Below are 20,105 nucleotides of genomic sequence, written 5' to 3'. Positions count from 1 at the left end.
CCTGCTCTTTTCCCGAAATATCAACTGACCTCATAATCTATCAATCTTAGAAATAGACTGAACACATTCATGCCTCCATCAGCAAAAACGTTTTGAGCCAATGGCCTTTTCTCTAGTGCCTCCCTGTGGAAGAACTACAAAGTGGATACTGTAGTACTCAGCTAACTCCAAAAGATGGCAGTAGAGCAACGCTAAGGATGACCGCTGCCGATAAAACCTCAAAGAAGAAGAAGTGGAAGCGGAAGTGACGAGCATGTCGGAAGTTATCGCCAGCGAAAACAACAACGCGCCAAATTTGTGCTGAAGTCACTGCAGTCGCTGCCTGAAACACATGAAAAAGTTTGTCGAGTAAATTTGCAAAACGCGGCTGGCTGAGGAAGACAGGTAGGTAAGATAGTTACTGAAGTGCTAGTCAACAAGTTTGTTTGCACCTCCTGGTTTTGTTTGGTTGAGTGCATCATGTGAGTTCATGACATACAACAGTGTTGCTTCATTACGGAACAACATTTTGACGGATAAAATGGTAATTATTCAAAGAGCAAACACTGCTTAGAAGTGACAGTATCTGCATGAAGTGAAAATAGGAAAACGTGTGTGTGTGTGCTTCTGTTTTTAGCATGGCGGTACCTTTTGTGCAGGACTGGGACCTTGTTCAGACACTGGGAGAAGGAGCCTACGGAGAGTATGAGTCTTTCTATATCAGTCATTTACACCATTTATTTACTTCATAGCAGTGCGTCTCCAGGTGATGGAGTTGATTTAAAAATAAAACTTATTGAATTCATAATAATTTAAAAATTCACTGCTAGGTTTGTCAGTTAATAAAGTTTGCTGCTGAGTGCTGACACTCATCTGTTTCCCCTCATGTGACATTTCCCTTTTAACTATTGATTTTCTCTCAGAGAAATATGTTCGTACTTGCCCAGTTGATACAAGAATAACTTAATAATAACTCTCCATCACAGCCTCTGTTCATCTTCTCATTTTCTTCTCGTTCTCTGTTATTGAATGGCTGTCGCCTCTTTGTATTTGTGGCCTCAGGGTGAGGCTGCTGGTGAACAGGCAGACGGAGGAGGCAGTTGCAGTGAAGGTGATCGATACCTCCCAGGCTAAAGAGTGTGCTGAAAATGTCAAGAAGGAGGTCTGCGTCCATAAGGTTGGTCAGTCACCTTTTATTTAGTCAGTGTTTACTGGCTGAAGTGTAAGTGTTAACCAGGTTATTTGAATTTTTAAAACTTATTTAACCAAAAACGCTGGCTGAGAACATTGCTTTATGCAAATCATGACGTGTGCACTTACACTACAACATTTACTCCTGTTTGGTAGATGCTCAATCACCCCAACATTGTACGGTTTTTTGGCCATCGGAAGGAAGGGCCGACTGTGTACCTCTTCCTGGAGTACTGCACCGGTGGAGAGCTTTTCGACCGAATCGGTGAGTGAGACAACTGCAGGCGGCAAACATAGGACTGCTTTCTTGGAGGGTGTGACCGAAAGTCTGATAGTTATGGTAGACATTACAACTGTAATGTCAAGAATCAATGCCAAGTATTCAGTTTCAGATCATCAAAAACCTCTTCAAAATTAACTGTGAATTACTGTGACTTGCCTCACCCACAGCTCATTCTTGAGTCTATTTATTTTTGTATAAATTTCATTTAAAATTTACTTGACTGACACATGGTTGGAAATACAACCTTTGATTTTTATTTGCCCTATGCGTTTTGCTCTTCAAATTAAAATTGTTTTACCTAACCAATTATAAAAATAGGCAGAGTATAGTTTATAGCCGATACGTATGCTGAGAATTTAGACTCAAAATAGTCAGAAACGTGTATTACATGATCTACAAATGACAAATAAGATTTACAAACAACGATTTGTGAGTAACCTTGGGCTCTCGCAAATGCATGTTCCAGTACACATCCAAATATCAAGCATTTTGAACACTTTGGAAAGAGTTTTACATAATGCACACATCACAACCTGAATAAATATTGATATTTTACATAAATATTTTTAAATTTAACTTTTGATTTCAAAAAGCCTCCAGTGTATACAAATCTGTAAGAATATCTGGGACATTCTTTAATGTTTATTTACAGATTGTTAAATGTGCGTACAGGACTTTCTGTGAATTCTTGTATAATTTAAAAGTGGGAAAGATGTTTTCCTAAACAGGCAAAGAGCTTGTCGTCCCTCGATTAGAACATGTAGATTTACCAACTATAGACTATTCAGTCGCCTATAAATGTCAGTCCGTCTGTCCCCCAGTTGAAATGTGTTTCCTGTAGTGCCCCACCGCTTGGCGTTAGATCATGTAATACACATTTGTTACCATTTTGAGTCTAATTTATCTCTGTAGATACTTAAACGTCTGATATCAGCCTGATCAACAGTCTGTTTGCAGCCCTGTAGAAATGTTGTTTGAATGGTGGTTATTCATGTAGGTTATTGAAATGCTCTTGTTTCATTTTAGAGCCTGATGTGGGAATGGCAGAAAAAGATGCTCATAGATTTTTCCAGCAGCTCATAGCAGCTGTGGTGAGTGAAATAAATCTGTTCGTCGATGTGATCTCCTGCACCAGTTTGTGGTGTCATTAAATTTTCAGTTGCACTTTTGCAGGAGTACCTCCACAGTGCTGGCATTACCCACAGAGACATAAAGCCGGAGAACATTTTGCTGGATGACAAAGGTGAGGAAACACAATGTATATTGACATGTTTAAGGAATAATTTTGTTCAGTATTTATTATAACCTTAGCCTGTTGCTGTTCTTTACCTTCAGATAACCTGAAGCTGACAGATTTCGGCCTGGCCACGATGTTTCGTTTCAAAGGACGAGAACGTCTTCTATGTAGACTCTGTGGGACGCTTCCATACGTGGCTCCGGAGCTTCTCAGCCAAACGGAGTACAAAGCTCAGCCGGCGGATATCTGGGCTTGTGGGATAGTCCTCACGGCCATGCTGGCTGGAGGTAAGATCACATAGTCTGTGTTTACAATTTTAAACGCAATTCTGTTAAAGTACAATAGCCATGTCTTTGTGAAGGTTTTAGATTTTTGCAAGACTGACAGAGAAGTGTTGATTCAACTCTGGCCATTTCTAAAGCTGCAGTTTGTGTTCATGTTGTAGCTTACTATATTACTTACTGTGTATGTACTTTAGACTGTCACCATGTAAAATGTTGCTCACCAATCCACACTTTTATTGTTATATAAGCGTTAAAGGTCTTATTATAGTTTAGCCCACTTAACAACGCAGTTGGAACTGCTGCAGAGTCTATGACATAAGGCTCATGAAAGCTATATACTTGTTGCATCAAAAGTCGTACTCCCTACTGGAGTCATAAATCTGTCAAATCTGAATATGCAGACATTTATATTCTACGTGACTTACATTTCCCAAGGACTTCATTAGCTCCAAAAATATGCTCCTTGAGATCCAGAACTTGCCTGAGAATTATCACATTTTAAAATGTTCTTCCGTATCAAAGTAATCCTGTGACAGCTGTCTGTATATCCATGGGTACACTGTAAACAAGAACTGTAAATGTAAAATACTTTTAGTGGTGCCAGTTTGCCAGAGTTTAACCAAAAGTGGGTTAAAAGAAATGGAGTACAAATGCAGCCCACAGCTAATACTTCCTGTTTACATTCCACAAAGCCCCCAAATTATGAGAACTGTTGTTCCAAAAGTTAGAGCATGATTATCCCCAAATCAAAATAATACAAAGACTGTCAACATGGTTCCTATATACCTGGAACACTGACACTCTATACATATACATATATTTGCTCTGTTATTAAAACGTGGACGTATTATTGACCGAAAAGTCAACAGTGTCCTACTTTGAAAACCTGTGGGTTACTGATATAGCATATTCATACTGTAAACCAAACAAAATGTGCTTTACCCGTTCCAAAATACAGTTACAAGGTGATTTTCTGACTGTGAAATAGGATGTTTTGAGTGGCTATAGTGACATTCTCATGAGGCTGTTTCCAAATCAGTTCCATGCCAAGTAGCTATAATGGGGAAAAAACTACTGAGACTAGAACAAGTCAAAAATATTGTTTGTTCAGGGGTTTTTCGAACTAAATACTGCATGTACACTGAACAAAGGGCTAAAATGCAATAAAAATAAATAAGAACAAAAATATACTCCTTTTCTGTTCATTCTCTTGCAACAGCATCGTCTCTTTCCAGTAGATGTGTGGAAATGTTTTGTCACTGTCTTTGTGTTGCTGCTTTGTCAGAGTTACCATGGGACCAGCCCACTGAGACCTGTCAAGAGTACTCAGATTGGATTCAAAAGAAAACCTATCTACCTCCTTGGAAGAAAATACAACCAGTGCCTCTTAGTACGTTTCAAATTGTATAAGTTGAAATCCTATTTTTTTCTAAATGGTCTTGAAGCTTTATTTAATTCACATGCAACTCCTCTTCAGGTTTGTTGTCCAAATTACTGCTGGCCAGTCCAGATGCACGCATCAGCATCACAGACATACAGAAAGACCGCTGGTTTACTCAAGGCAAGTCTCGGTATCGGTATAACAAAATCAATTCAACTGACTGCTAAATGTTCACTGGGCTGATTTCTGTCTGTGCTTCTCTGCAGCTGTAAAACAGCCACCAGGTTCTCTGGGCTCAGGAGGAAACAAACTTCTTCGATCAGATGTGGGACTCAAATCCCGTTCCAACAGGTTGTTTTATTTATTTATTTTGTGTTTCTTACTCTTTAAAGCGGCCTTGGGTACCTTGAAAGGCACTATAAAAATCTAAGTTATTATTATTAGAGCTTCCTGTCTTTCTTATTTGAACTCAAAGGTGTATTTCTTTTCATGCCTATAATCTTAAAACCACATTCCTCCCTCTGTAGTGATGACAGGATGCAGTTTTCCAGCTCTCAGCCTGACCTCGCAGCAGGTGGCTGGGAAGCCATGTTGTTAATCAGTCAGACTGACGGTCAAGTCAGCTTCTCCCAGCCGACCAAGCCGGAGCACATGCTGCTGGGTAGTCAACTACTGGGCACGCCAGGAGCCAGTCAGGTAAGTCACATACCCTGCATCTATTTGTGTTTTTGTTTTATAATACCTGTGACAATGTGTGTGAATGTTCAACATGTCCTGTTATGTAATTGCTTCTTCTGCTCTACATTTAAATGTATCAAAATCTATACAAAGCAAAAATTAATGTGTAATGAACTCCCACCTTTAATGTACCGAGATTGATGCAAATAACGCTGTCAGTTATTTCATGTCTTAACCACTTCTTCTGTTTGTGTAGTCGCCGTGGCAGAGATTAGTGCGGAGAATGACGCGTTTCTTCACTGCTGTGAATGCTGATGCATCATTATCTGCCCTGAAAGACACCTGTGACGGACTGGCACTTGGCTTCAAGCTCACCTGCGCCAAACAGGTACATCTGTGCTCGAATATACAGGATTCAGATATTTACAGAGGTTAAATACATAATGAGCAACGATAACACCACCTGGACCACACAACCAGGCTACCTGTTTCAGCGGCCACTAGTATTAACACACAATCCTTCAGCAGCCACTACAGACCATAATGCACTTTAGTATAATGAACCTCTCTCTGCCCCTTAGGTGACGGTGAGCACCCTGGACAAGCGCAATAACAAGCTCATCTTCAAAGTCCATTTGCTAGAGATGAATCAGAGAGTGCTGCTGGACTTCAGACTGTCTAAGGTGGGTTTTAGTATTTCATAAGTGTGTAATGTTTCTAATGAATAATCCATTACTGCATTAAAGTTGAGATATTAGTGTGTGTGAATATGCATTTTTTTCCTTTATAAGCCTAGTGCAAATCTAGGTAGAGGAGGATTTCAAAGAGTGGCACTAATGATCGACCGATGTGGGTTTTTCAATGGCCAATGCCGATGCCAATATTTAGGGAGCAGGGTGGCCGATGGCCTTTATTTTTTATTTGTTCTTTTTTTGTTTTTTTTTAATCTGATAAAATATAAGAATTTAGTAACAATAACAAATAAGACACAAAATTGCGCTGAAACGTAAATTAACATTTATTTAAGTGTTGTTTGCATTGTCTGTAAATAGATCTGCACTCTGTCGGCAGTTCATTTATTTTAAATTAAAACATGTTAACTTACATGTCCACAGGTAAACTTGTAAAAAAAAGTTATGAATGAAAAATGAATAACGTTTTAGTGCAAGCAACAAACTCACGAAGCTAACGTTACTGTTACAATACCAAAGACATCCACATTCACTCCCTCATTGGATCTTACCTGTGACAGCTGCCAGTGATGAATTCAATATGAATAATGAATTAAAAGCATTGCTGACCTGAAATTCTGCATTTTATAATGCTGCAACTGCCCTTGCTGTTCTTTGTTTGTAGTAATTTCTGCAACTAACCAGAATCTCCTAGTTACTCGGTAGACAATCTCCTTTATGATGACACTGGCACGTTCATGCCTCATGTTTGTGACTGGTCATGTGATGTGCATTTTCAGGTGTGTTAGTATGGACAGATTTTTTTTCTGACACAGCTAAAATGGCCGTCTGGACAGGACCATTTTAGTGTGGACGTAACCTTTGTAGTCTCCTGTATTGAGGCAATATGACTTCATGCTTACACATCCTTGTTCATATGTAAAAAGTTTAACTAACAAAATGTGCCACAAGTGAAAGGAATCCTCTAATGATGTTGGTCTACGATTACATTTCGCTCATTGCATGAGAGCATGTTTTCGTCCGACAGATGTTGACGTGTCTGTGTGTCTTTTCAGGGTGACGGTCTGGAGTTTAAACGTCTCTTTGTGAAGATAAAACAGAAGCTTGGCGACATCATCAGCACTCAGAAGGTTTTACTTCCCGTCACATGAGCAGCTTCGTCCTCACAGTTTCTGGTGTCTACTGCCATTGACATTGGAGAGAAAACCTGTATATATTTATTTGTTCTACTGATGTTTTAAATGTGTTCTGTTGTTTTCTGTCTGTGTTCTGGTTCTTGTTTTCATTTACTTCTATTATGTGAGAGAAGTGGCTGCAACGACCTTGGTCATTGCAGCCACTTCTCACTTGTTAAAGGAGCAATAATGTTGTTTGCTGTTAGAATCAGAACAAGATCAAAACCTGTGTGTGTCTGTGTGTCTGCGTCTCCATGTTCTGTCTATGAAAAGGCTGATTGTTGATGATACAGTCCGAAGTCTTGAATAAATTATCGAAAGACCAACATTGCAAACTAAAGGTTTTGTGATGAATGATGAATGCAGACAATGAGGATGACCACTGATGAGGAGAAGAATAATTTTAGGGTATGAGCCCAGATTTAGCCAGTATCCATGTTAATATAAAAGCCTCAAATAAAAGTTTCCTTTTTTTAAAAACAAAAACCCTCCTGACAGCTGAGCAGTATACATTCATATCATTTAATGTAGAAATGAACTGAACATCTTATGTCCATGCTTCAAATGATGGTATGACCAGGTTTTGTAGTGAAAGATACATGAGGACACCTTGCAACTGTTATTATAGCTGAGTTGAGATCACAGGCTGCACACATGGTAATGACTGTGCAAACTAACTGTCTACAAAAGCGGGAATTCCAGGTTAAATTACAACTGTGGGAGTCTGTGATAAATGATTATGAGCCCGTAGCCTTGACGGTGATGGTGACGCTGACAGGCTCGTTATCATCTCCAGGGGAAGGTGCTTGGCTGGTGGGGGTGGTGAGGGGTGAAGCTGCCCGGGGTAAAGCCATGGCTGGACCTGGAAGAGACCAGCATCAAGGTTCAGCATCATGGTAGATGAACGATAAGATTTTTTTTAAAACGCACTTCTCATAACATCATCAGTTTCCACAAAACTTAAAATAGTTTGAAAAACAGTGGATTCATCAAGTTTTGTTTAACTATGACAGATCAAAGTAAGATTTTTTATTATTAAACCCTGCACAACTAAAGTACACCCCCTGTTAGTTGGCAGGATGTGATGTCACGCAGCTGCAACAACAACCTTTTGGCCCTTAGACAAAACAGCGGTGTATCTGTTGGCGGTGTGAGCACATCGGCTCAGTAAAAGTAAGCAGAAAGAGCTCCGAGCGAAGCAAGGTGGACTCAACACAGTACAGGTAAGCTTGGTGACCTGTGGTGTTGACCGTGTCCAGCATGTGGCTTTGTCCGCTGTGTGTAACTCGAAGAATCACTGGTTACTCCAGCAGGTGAACGGAGTCCGAGCCTCTCACACAGGCATCTCCGGACGGACGCTTGAATCATCGCGGTCTTTCTCGATCCCAAAGGGGTAAAAGAACTCAAAATAAGGTGAGGACACAATATCCTTAAACGTCGAAATAATCGTGTGGTAAATATTTATACTCATGTACTCTTATTTTTGCTAATTTATTTTTGAATGATGCAAGTTTAACCACTTATTTATGTTATCATTAAAGCCATAACCATTATTTGTATGTATATATAGAAGCAGACTACAATAAAATGGTGTATACAGTCAGATGCTACAGTTCATTTTCTGTCACTTCAGATGCGTTTCAGAAAACTGCATGTAAAACTCAGCCCTCAAAGTTCCCACAGTGTGTGTAACACTGACGTTTCAAAGTATGAATTTTGATCCTGTTGACCACCAAACCCTTCCAGGTGTTACTGGTGACAAAACTGGATTCACCCCAGCCACTGCAGGAAGGCAGCGGGGAGCCCTGAGGAGTCGGACAGGCGGATGCCAGAAGGACAGCAGGTTTCTGCAGACAGGCAGAGCAGCAAAGGCAACAGACACAGACTGTCTGCATCACTGAAGCAAACAACAAGAGTAACCTTAACTGGAGGTTTAAAAACCCACTGATTACTCCGACAGAAGAGAAAAAACTGTATAAGGAGGAGTGAGAAGAAAAGGGAAGTATTGCAATACTCTATATTACTCCCACAGACAAAGAGAGACCTTTTTCCATGAGCATCACATACTAGGAACAGGAACCAATTCCTGGAAAACAGTGTGTGTAGCTCATTACTACTGAAACTATTTGATACCTGAATATAATATAAACACTTGGGCGGACACTGTTGTACTCTGTTAGAGTAATTACAGTGAATAGGTTACCAGTGTCGTAAGTTCTCCCCAAATAATTGTCTCAAACAAGCAGGACAGATATCAAAGAAAAAACCCAGGAGGTTTTGAAATACCAGCGGAAACATTTACTCTGTGTTCAGACATCTAGCCAACATTAGCAGGGAAACTAACCTAACCATAGATATCTATTCCGTCCTCGGCACCAGCAGTTCATTATCACAGGTTTCATCAGAATAGAGCATTTGCTCAACAGCTTATACTGGTGACGTCTCAAACTTCACACTTGTGGTGGAATAAAATGGCAAAACCAGGAGGAAACCTATGGTGTCAGAGTGCATGCGCTACCCTGATCCCAGACAATTCAGATAAAATGGAAAGTGTTATAAAAGAAATGAAGAAGATTGCTAATTCTTTTGGTCCATCAAAGTCTAGTGATAGTTTTACCAGCTGGCTGGAAAAAAACCTGGGTACTTGGGGCCTGCCGATAGCCGTGATTTTAATAATCTTTCTCCTCGGGCTGAGTGTATCTATCTGTTGTCTGATTCACAGACAGAAGCGGAGGGAAGCAGCACAATTCCCTTTATTGAACAATAATCAAGTCATTGTAAGAGCAGACTTGCAAGAAGTGTAAATGTGAAGTAAACCTCAGAGCTTGCTCAGAATGTTAGCAAAAAAAAAAAATGCGTGAGGGAAATTATAGTTTATTCTTTATAAAGATTAATGTTGTGAAATTTGTGTTGCAGAGAACTGTCATGTAGCTGTGTGACCATTCTCTGACCACTGTTCTAAGCTGACCGTTGTTTGACCGCTCACCTGAGCTGCATCCTGTTTCAATAGGGAAATGATCCCCATGAATCTCAGCTGGTAGTGAACCAGGCAAAAGAAGGTGACAGAAATCTGAAGGAAACAGGAAGCTCCTCACTAGCCCAGTTCGTCAAAAACTAGAATGAGGCAGAAAAATAAAATTGGCAAATAAGGCGTTCAGGATGCATCTCGGGACGGGCGGGCTAAATGTATATAATGCATGTGTAACTGTTGTTTGGGGCTCTTCATCCCTGAGTGATGTAGGGTCTGTAATCATACGTTTTGGAATAAAGCACAAGAAAGGCAGAATTGTATTGGTGTGTTTGGAAAACATCTTACCTTAATTAGTCTACTACTCCCCCCAGTAGGGGGACATGATAAAAAGTAATTTAAAGACACACTCAAAATATTTATGTCCTACTGAGTGTGGAAACCCTGACATTTATATAAATGTGTGTTTCATGTGGGTTCATCTTGCCTGGGCTGGATGATCCACCAATATCCTCTATTCCTCCCTCTGACCCTCCTACCACTTCATCCTCTGGGAAGTTGATATTTTCCCTCGACTGGCTGTGCTGCCTGGACACACCATAACAAAAAACACTTTTAATGGCATGTCTACACACTTAATTACTTGTCCACATCATTAGAAACTGCTAATTTTTCATTGTCGGTGCTATACGGTACTTAAACAGGTATACAGATACTCACAAGCCAAACAGCATGTCATGTAGTCCTGTGGGGATAGAAAAATAGATTTAATTTAGATTTAATTTATTAATGCCACATAATGGGTCAAATGCTTCATTCTAGAAGTCATCAGGATGTTGGTGATTGTGTGCAGAACTCACGAGGATTGTTGTTGCGGTTGCGGATAATGTACACGAGCAGCAGCGCCGTGATGATGGCTGCAAAGAGCATCCCGCCTATAGCTGCTCCAATCACAGCAGGGTACATGTTGTAGCGTGGTTCCGCTGCAACACATCACAGTTACACATTGCAAAACAGTACACCTCTGACATAACGCGTCTTTTTTTTCCATCATGTTTCATCTCTGACAAGTGGTTCTCAACCCATGTCTTGTTGTTGCGGCACAACATACACCAAATTCACAAATGATTGGAAATGCGTTCACTGTGGAAGCCAGGATACATGAAATGGGAGGAAGTTTGGCTGACAAAAATCATGAAGTTAAAGCAAGACTATGTAACTTTTTAAAAGAAGGAAAAACACATTTGTCCTGTCCTGTGGTTTTGATGCTACTACCTTACTTGGCCTGGTATGACCAGTAGCTTATGATGGCTAATGTTAGCAAATTTTAGGCAGATATTATTTAACTGACATTACGGAGTCAGGTCACTGATGTGTGACTAATTTTCTTGTGGTAGTACTACACTGTTTTAGCATTTTTATCCCATAATTTTCACCTTTAGCTACAGAGACTGTTGTCTGACAAAAGTTACATAGGCTCACTTTAAAGTAAACCATGTTTCTTGATACATCAACAATACAAGGGTTGAAAACCACTGGCCTATCCTACCCTGGAACCTGCCTTTCTATATCCTAAACACCTGGATTGGTTTGACCAGATCCTACTATGCATGGTACAATTAACACAAAGAATTTACAAGAAGAAGCACACAGGGCCAGTTCGAGGACAGGTAAGGAAGGAGGTAAAGAGGAAGTGACTGGGAGATGTGAAGCGGTGAGATGTATGTAATTGTATGTGTTTTTTGTTGTTTGTGTTTGAGTCTTTCACCTAAGTGGATAACACAAGAAGAAAAACAAAAATGTTAGACTGTCATCAAAGTCACTGTAACAGCAATCAGAGCAAAATACGAGCATCAACGATTTTGAGTAATCACCTAACTCACCGGCCACCTTGTTTAAGACATCCCTAACTCAAGTCCCTGTCTTTGTTCAGTTCTCTGCTGAAAATCTGACCACACTTTCCTCACTATGTTTACATACTATACCTGGAGTCTTTGGTGCAGAAGAGTGTCCGATGGTGCGGTGGTTGATGGGCGTGATGCGGAACTGGTAGGTAACGGTCGGGGTCAGTCTCCCTACTGTATGACTCCTGACTTCTGGGTCCTGGATGATGTTACGGTACCAGACTTGTGGACCAATCCTCTCCTCCATCTCCTCTTTTGAACCATTGCTGCTGCCTCTCCTTCCTGGTCTCTCTGACACCAATCTGTGCTCCAGGATGAAACCTGTCCAACCTCCTTGTTCCTCGTTCTGTACCTGCCACTCCAGCTCCACCTCGTTACGCTGCCGGCTGTTGTACATCACTTTGATCAGGGTTGCATTGGGTGGCATGGGGTGCCCTGATAAAAAGCAAGAACACAACCAAATGTATTGCTACAAAAATTTTAACCGAATTTGGTGATCCCCTCATTTTTTGTCAAGTACCACTAACAGGTTAAAACCTTTATTTGTCCAGTACTTGTTTCAGTTCCAAATTCCAGTCGTCAATTCCGCCCTAAGTATTTAGTGTTAATTAGCTTGTTAGCACATTAACAGGTTAAACCAGAGACTTGGAGGATCTTTGGTTAAACCAACTTGAAGACCTTCTTAACTGCAGCATGTTAGCATTGTTATTTACAGCATGCTGATGTTCACAACTAGTTTGGTTTGATCCACTCTAAAACAAAAGTGTAAAAAGGGTAGGTTGTCTTTTTTATGGGTGGCTATGTGTCTGACTATTTTTTGGTTGGGGCAGTGACTCTACTGCTGCCTGACAAGATGTTATAAAATCACTGCACACCCGGAGAATAAATAGTCCAATACAATTTCCTTCTGTAAACCACAACTGGCCATTTAAACATTTAGGTTTTGTATGCCAGTCTACCTTTTGTCCCTCATTTCTGGTCTTTATGCTAAGCTAAGCTAATCAACTGCTGGCTAAAGCGTCATATTTATCATACAAACATGAGTCTTCTCAACTTCCTAACTAACTCCCTGCAAGAAAGCAGTTAAATGAAATGTCAAACTACTCTTTCGAAAAGCTACAACAACATAGATTTTAAAAAAAAAAGGAAGAAAGAAAAGAAAAAATTTCTTACTCTTGACCACTAAAGTGACATTGATTTCAGTTCCTCCCACTGCGTTGGAGGTGGTGCATCTGTATTCGCCACTGTCTTGAGTCTCATCCGTGTCTCTCACAGTCAGATTGGCCCATGCAGATGTTCGCAGCAGCGTGTACTTCAAGGTGTCTTGGATGTCCACACCCTGATTGTTGAACCAGGTGATTTCACTGACGGGAAGATAGTTGGCTCTCAGGTTGCAGGTGAGCTGGACATCGGTCCCCTCGTATACAGACACGACTCTGCGCTGTGTCAGCAACACAGGGGCCTCTACAGGTGACAAGTAAATATATAAATGAGTTAATTAACAAACCATATCTGCTATTTGTTGTAAGGTGTCTGTTTCTGACAACGTGCACTGACCCAGTGTGAGCCTACAGGTCTCGGTCTGGACCAGAAGTGGATGTTTAGCATGGCAGGTGTAGGGCTTCCCGCTACGGGCAGTGCCGTAGCGAAGGATCAGGATGTTTGAGTTTTCTTGCCCGCCTTTGCCCTGGCCCCCCGGGCCCTCCCACCACACCAAGGCTTTTGGGGCCCCTCCATCCCAGGAGCAGGACAGCATCAAATACTGCCGGTTGTTAGTCACATAGGCAAAACACACTGGCAGTGCAGGTGGAACATCTGGTGGAGGAGGAGAGGTTGAAGGGATGTGTAAGAGGTTTGTAGACCAGTGAACATACAAAACCAAACCTGTGTCTGTTCCTCTTAGTGATTCTCACATGTGCGTGTGCTGCACTCAGTTGACTGTTTGAGTGCGGGGTGGGAGCCCATGCATGTGAACAAGCTGTTGTTGGACTTCAGGCCTTCAGACGGCAGCAAGATGGCAGTGTTGCTCAGTGGATTTGTTTGCTGCCCTGTGTCAGCCTCCTCCTGTCCCAGTCCTTTTAGGTCTCCAGTCCAGCGGAGGGAGGCGGAGGGGAATCCGCCAGGCCAGGAGCAAAGCAGTCTCAGAGAGGTGTGATTCAGAGCCGGCTGCACAGAACAGGAGGGGGGGCCATCGGGTGGGTCTGTGGGAATAAAATACAGCGTAACGAGGCAGTGGTGTGTAAGATGGGGATCATGTGAGGTCATCAGAGCCAAAGAAAGTGCCTGTGGGCCTAGTATTTAGGTATTTAGGATGTTTGTTATGAATCATCTTACAAGAATTATAAAAGAACAATGTGCTTTTCATTAGTTTTCTTTTTACTTGCAACCTTTTCTCATGATAAAGCTGGGTAACACAGGCAAATGACAGGTCAGCACTACAGGGCCTGTTTTTTCTAATTTGAAAGATGAAAGGCAATGGTCTCTAACGCTCTTGGGTGATAAATTGTTGATCAGATATATGATCTGAGTATCTGCCAGAACAGCAGAAACTCTGCAAAACCAAACAGGAGAGTGAAATGACAAGTACCGGCTTTCTAGCCAACCAACACTTGCCATGGCTGTGACATCACAGCGAGGTACCTGCCAGAGAGTCCCATCAACAGTCCCTTAGACGGCCCGAACAGGAGAATAGGTCTGCAGCACTTCCACACTCTGCTGTGTGTTGGTGTGTAGGTGTATGAGTGCATTTGCATGTGCATTTTTTGATGTGTTTTGAAGTCTTAGTGAGTATGCAGAGCTTGAAATATGAGAATTGATGTACTGAATGGAGAAAGAATGTTTAAAATAGTAAAACAGAGAAATCAGAGGAGTTTTCTGGGTCATACTAAAAACAGGAGAGGTGCATTTGAAAGTGAAATCATCAGGTAGATTTAGGGTTAACATAGATGAGATGATTTGTGTTCTCTTGGTCTTGTACTTTCAATGTCAAAAATGAATTATTTAATCTCATGTCCTTGCCATTTGCAGTACCAAGACAGAAGAACACAGGTTAAGACTGAGAGGTCAGCCGTAGAGTAGAACAAGTGATGGCATAGTCCAAGGTCAGAGGTCAGAGATCACACTCACAGTAGACAGTCAAGCTGATGGTTTTTTTGGAGCGGGTGTTGAGGTAGGTGTTCTGTGCCAAGCAGGCGTAGTCGCCAGTGTGCATGCGGAGGATCTTGGTGATGGTGAACTGCGGCCCGGTGTAGACCTGGGAGTTGTTGTAGAACCAGACGTACTGACTGGCCGGGTTGGACTGGGCTTGACAGAGTAAAGAAACAGTCTCTCGCTCGAGGGCTGAATATCCCCGCTCTGTCATACTGTACGGAGTCACGTCTATCTGAGGAATGTCTGGACCAACTGAAGAGAAAGGATATGAACACACTCAAGTTATGATGGACATGGACATGTTACACACACAGGTGAGCAACCTCATGTTATTCTCTTAAGAACTACAGTATATTTCCACCCTGCAACAATTCATCATTTGGAGTTGTGTTTGTAGCCACCTAGTGAATTTAAGTCCAATATTCAATCTGTTTTTAGTCTCCACCTACTCCTGAGGAGAATATCTGACTCTTTAGCTGCTACATGCTGCACTGCGTTCACCAGCTTGTCTCTTACTGTTTGTCTGCTGTTTGGTGCTGAGCAGGTGATGTACAGTGGATTTTTAAAGCTTTTTTCGCTTAGCTGTCTCTGTGACTCAAATTCAAACCACTGGAGTCCAAGTATTAACACTTGAAGTACAAGCAGCTTTTTGAAATACAAGCCAAAGCAGAAACAATACAATGTTTTTTTTTCAAAAGATAAGGAATATAACTAAGTGAGAATTTTAAGTAAATACAAAAAGCTGACCTATGACTAAAACATTAAACAGTGTGAGTGATGATTTAATAATAATAAGTATTGACTGGAAATTCATAACTTTATGTGCTCTGATGTATTTTTCTTCTAATGTGACTTGTTCCTCCTCTTGACATTTAAGGGCTAAAGTAAAAGTAAGTAAAAAAAAAAAACATGCACTGTGATCTAGTATTATTACTCATAAACACTTGTGATGTCTTAAAAAGCTATACGTTGTACAATAATATTTTGTTTGAATACCCAAATCTTACCCCAAACCACCCAGAAATACTCACAGATGGTGTCCAGCCATAACCGGTTAGAGCTCTCGCTGTTGACGGGGTTGGTGGCCACGCAGCGGTACCAGCCAGTGTGGTTACGGTTGACGTCGGTCACGTTGATTGCGCTGGTGTTGCCCTGTGCAAAGACTGAGATGTTGCCACTCCGGGTTTCATGCTGCCACACATATTGGATCGGTCCGGTCCCATTTTCCAAATTGCAGCGCATCCACATTGTAGATCCTTCCACCGGAGAAGCATCACTCATCAGGAGGTAAGGTTTACTGACCGGAACTGTAAGTCACACAACATGTAGGTATGTTTACTGTCTCTAATGCAGATGAAGAACAGTGTTCAGTACATGTGTGTGTCCATGTATCCAGACAGCTCATGTTAACTATTCATCTGCAGCCTGTAAAGGTATGGACACCCATAGGCCCCAAGCTGAGAGAGTAGCCAAAAGTTTTTTTTAATCTGTGCAGGATTATTTCACGTTTTGATTTAATGATGCTCTGGTTTAGTGACCCGTGGTTAATTGTAAAATACAAAATGGCCAACAAAATACAAATTGGTGATTACTGGAGACAAACCGGAGAGCTAAGTTAACTGTCTCCTGTCTACAGCCTCATATTTAGTGTACAGATATGAATCCGCCTGTCTGGCCAGATCCGTCCCTACTCTGTCCATTGGTTGGAAATTATAATAACACAGTGCACGGTGTTGTTAACCTCATCTATGTGAAATTATTGGCAAATCACAAAGAACCCGAGTACAGCTTGATACTTGATGAACAAGATATGTTTTGTTCACCTGAGAGCAATGACAGGTTTATTATCATCCTGCTTAGTAGACAATTTAAAGGATCTGCATTAGAAATGTTTGTTATGTGTTTATGTAGAAAAACAGAATATCAGCCAATATATTGTTGTCAGCTTTTTTTGCATATGGCTGATGGAATAACGGTGTAGGTGTTAAGAGTGTGTCCCCTCCTGTGCCTCCATCCTAGCTACACCACTAGGAAGGAGTGAAATCTTACCTCGGACAGTGAGGTGCACGTAGTAGTAGTAGACTTTGGGCTCTCGTTCGATGTCATAGAAGGCCTGGCAGGTGAACAGGCCCTGTGCAGCCGGAGGTAGTTTCTCGATGCTCACAGCTGCACTGTTTGAGATGATCTTCAGCTGTCCGAGCGTCTCGGCCAGCTTCTGGATCCTCGGCCCTCGCCCCAAATCATAGACCACAGCTTTTATAGCTTCAGTGCCGGGCTTGGTGAAGCTCCATATGTACATGTCAGGTAAAGTGGTGCCGCACTCCAGGATCACAGCTTTGCCCACCACCCCATACACACTGGTGTCCTGGTATACCACCTCCCCGTTGTGATTGATCTGCACCGCTGGATGAGGGAGAGGACACACACGGATATGCAGCCAAATGTGTGTGTGTGTGAAGGAAAAGGAGATGGTGGTGTCATTTGCCCTGCCAGTGTTCAATTACAGGATTGATTACACTGTAAGTTTCAGACACACTCTGATGGTTTAATAAGGGATTCCAAAACAGATAACTGGATTAGTCCCATTATTTTTCCGTAAACATTCACTTTATCAACCATCTTTTGCTTCCTTAGCTATTCCCTTTCTCTGTTACTCTGAGAGAACTGTGAATAGTTATGGCGATATGGTTGAAATGTTCCATTGTCTCTGATGTAATGTACATCAGAAACAACTCCTCACATGTGAAACAAAAACCTTTCAGTTCTAAATTATAATTTGACTTGAATTAGAGCCAGACTTGCCACATAAAGTGGCAAGGCTGATGTATCCGTTGATTTTAGTTCAGTGCAGATATATTGGTATCAGTGGTATGTCTTGGCCAATAAGTAACAAGAACTTACATTTCAAAAATGCCAAAGATACTTGTGAGGAAATCTAGAAAGTGTCTTGCTGCTATATAGTTTCTCCCCCAAACAACACTAACAACTGTAAAATTTCCCATTCAGGAAATATCATGGTCATAAATTTAAGTTGTCTTTTTTTGTTTATATACATATATAAAAAAGAATATTAATATATTGTCCTGAAACTACAGTTCAAAATATCAATATCAGTATTTGTCATGCTTAAAATTTGTACAACAGATTCTACTGACAGTCGATGTTAAAGAATTTTTGGCAGTCCTCTTAATTTGTCCAAATATATTCATCAGCCAAATCATTAACTGTCACTCAGAAAAGTTTAAATGAATCCGAAGGCTTTGGAAAACCCTTACCATAAGTTGTAAAGGTGACCAGGCTGGTAGGTAGAAATGGTAGAAGTAAAAAGGCCAGCCCTAGCAGTTGGGCCACCATGGTATCATGATGATCCTGAGTCCAACAACCTCTTTACTCCGGAAAATGTAGTAGAGATGATTGAATGGTAGAAACCTTCTGGACAACAAAAACTGGTTTCCCTCAGGTTCCTGATGTCACGTCTTTCCCTCTCTCCGCTCCTGAAGCTTTTTAAGAGAATCCAGTTGCAGGCACTGACTTCATTAGACTGAGAGTAGGAAGGGACGGAGGGTCACTAAACTGATTTGGGTTCAATTATTCATGTGTTTTTTTCTTTCTCTCTATCCCTCTTTCTTACGGTTAGAATAACACGGTTAGAATAACACGCTGATACTGAGCTCATCCATTTTACAAAGCAGACGCATGAGTGGACAGGTTAGCTTTCCACACAGAAACACACACACACACACACACACACACACAAGCACACATACACTTATGCACACACCTGCACATTAACTAATAGGTGATATTCAGGGTCTTAACATGAACATTTCTCCACACAAGACTTGTTTTAAGTTGCACTTCACTTTGCTGGTTGTTTCAGTAATATGTTAAGGACCAAAAACAAGTTTTTCAAACTGATTTGGGAGATGATGAGCTCAGCAAAGACATCCTTTTATTTAGTTAAAATAATATCAGACTGTTTTTCCCTCTGTTTTCTAGTCATTTTGGGGTGAGTTGTAAAATTAAAGGCTCCAGATTTTAATTTCAGGGGTCATGTGAGGACCAGAGAGCAGAGTAAACTCTACTGATGGGATTAGGATTAAAATAGATTTAGAAATCTGGCATCTCACAGCGATGCTCTGTGTTTCCTCACGACATGCTGCGACCTCGACACTCCGCAGGCCACCATGTAAAGATGTAAAGCCGCACGGTCCATGCTGCACTTACACACCATCTGATCTCCGGAACAGGTATTCATCCTGTGTTTTTAAAGATTCTTCACGAGCGATGAGTTTATGTTTATGTGTTTATACCGGAGAAAGAGAGGAGGAGGGACTGTTGAGTGGAGCCATGAGTATGTAATGTGAGATGTTTGTCATGAATGAATGCAGGACAGAGATCAATTTTCCTCACTTGGCAGAGATAAGTACAGAGGGCCACAATCACTCATCTATATCCATATAAAAATAACACAACAAGTGAAATTTCATAAAGGAAAATTATAATAATACTATCGAATATGAAGATGCACCCGAAAATATGTATCTTCAGTGGTTTATCACACTGGAATGCAGTAGGAAAGTGCTTTTTATTCTGCTTTTGTTAACTTTAAAACCATAACATGCTGTGTATATATTTTTCTTGACATACTCTACTATCTATTCATATTGTAAATATCTGAAAAGACTTGAAATGTATTTTACACTGAATAGTTTAATGTGTGACCTTTACAGCACTCGCACATTGTTAATCATGAATGACTCCCTGGAAAGCAGGACTATGGGAGTAGAGCACTGTGGTTCAGTCTCTGACTGTCAGGCAGTGACACAGTCTCTTCTGAGCCTCAAGTAAAATGACACCAGTCGGAGTTTTGTTGACCTCATTCTCAGACATGCAAAGCTAAAGCTGAATATCAAGGCTGGAAAAGTCAGGGGACGCCCTGAGAGAGGCAGGCGTAGTCCACCCTGGAGTGATGGAAATGAAAAATAACTGCCAGCTAATGTGATATAACCTAATTTAAAGTCTGTCCGAACTGATTTTCTGAACACTTGGGAGCATCAAAAACAAAGTGTAGACACAAGACTGACAGATATGGCAAACCTGTTGGCATTCAGTTGCCTAGTTACACATCTTTTAGCTCTGTTTCAGTCTCGACCGACTCCTAAGAAAAATGCTCCACTAAA

General features: G+C 41.2%; 2 protein-coding genes and 1 long non-coding RNA gene across 5 annotated transcripts; 2 read left to right on the top strand and 1 right to left on the bottom strand.

Annotated features, from left to right (window-relative positions):
* Positions 1-185: 185 nt before the first annotated feature.
* On the top strand, positions 186-7,240 carry chek1 (checkpoint kinase 1). Of its 2 annotated transcripts, none has more exons than XM_056398359.1 (14): positions 186-384; positions 617-682; positions 1,042-1,156; positions 1,327-1,435; positions 2,480-2,544; positions 2,627-2,696; positions 2,789-2,977; positions 4,260-4,364; positions 4,452-4,535; positions 4,622-4,706; positions 4,883-5,051; positions 5,290-5,421; positions 5,615-5,716; positions 6,781-7,240. In XM_056398359.1, exons 2-14 carry the CDS (start codon positions 618-620, stop codon positions 6,874-6,876), a joined length of 1,386 nt encoding a protein of 461 aa, XP_056254334.1. In that variant the 5' UTR covers positions 186-384; position 617; the 3' UTR covers positions 6,877-7,240. The 2 variants fall into 2 exon arrangements, with proteins under 2 accessions (XP_056254334.1, XP_056254335.1); XM_056398360.1 differs by having other exon boundaries at positions 186-388.
* Positions 7,241-7,403: 163 nt separating this feature from the next.
* On the bottom strand, positions 7,404-18,448 carry LOC130183045 (V-set and immunoglobulin domain-containing protein 10-like 2). 2 transcript variants are annotated; one of them, XM_056398357.1, is made up of 12 exons: positions 18,198-18,448; positions 16,972-17,325; positions 15,954-16,229; positions 14,899-15,174; positions 13,686-13,973; positions 13,330-13,587; positions 12,946-13,236; positions 11,854-12,207; positions 10,729-10,851; positions 10,589-10,613; positions 10,356-10,456; positions 7,404-7,762 (listed from the first exon to the last, which is right to left on the bottom strand). In XM_056398357.1, exons 1-12 carry the CDS (start codon positions 18,274-18,276, stop codon positions 7,638-7,640), a joined length of 2,550 nt encoding a protein of 849 aa, XP_056254332.1. In that variant the 5' UTR covers positions 18,277-18,448; the 3' UTR covers positions 7,404-7,637. The 2 variants fall into 2 exon arrangements, with proteins under 2 accessions (XP_056254332.1, XP_056254333.1); XM_056398358.1 differs by lacking the exon at positions 10,356-10,456.
* Positions 7,992-10,183, top strand: LOC130183047 (uncharacterized). Its single transcript, XR_008829768.1, has 3 exons — positions 7,992-8,123; positions 8,211-8,313; positions 8,647-10,183. It is a non-coding gene; the product is annotated as an uncharacterized LOC130183047 (long non-coding RNA).
* Positions 18,449-20,105: the final 1,657 nt, after the last annotated feature.

The sequence above is a fragment of the Seriola aureovittata genome, chromosome 15 (assembly GCF_021018895.1).
Source record: "Seriola aureovittata isolate HTS-2021-v1 ecotype China chromosome 15, ASM2101889v1, whole genome shotgun sequence".
Classification (NCBI taxonomy): Eukaryota; Metazoa; Chordata; class Actinopteri; order Carangiformes; family Carangidae; genus Seriola; species Seriola aureovittata.
The sequence above is the reverse complement of the archived record's forward strand: the minus strand, read 5'-3'. Positions and strand labels throughout refer to the sequence as shown.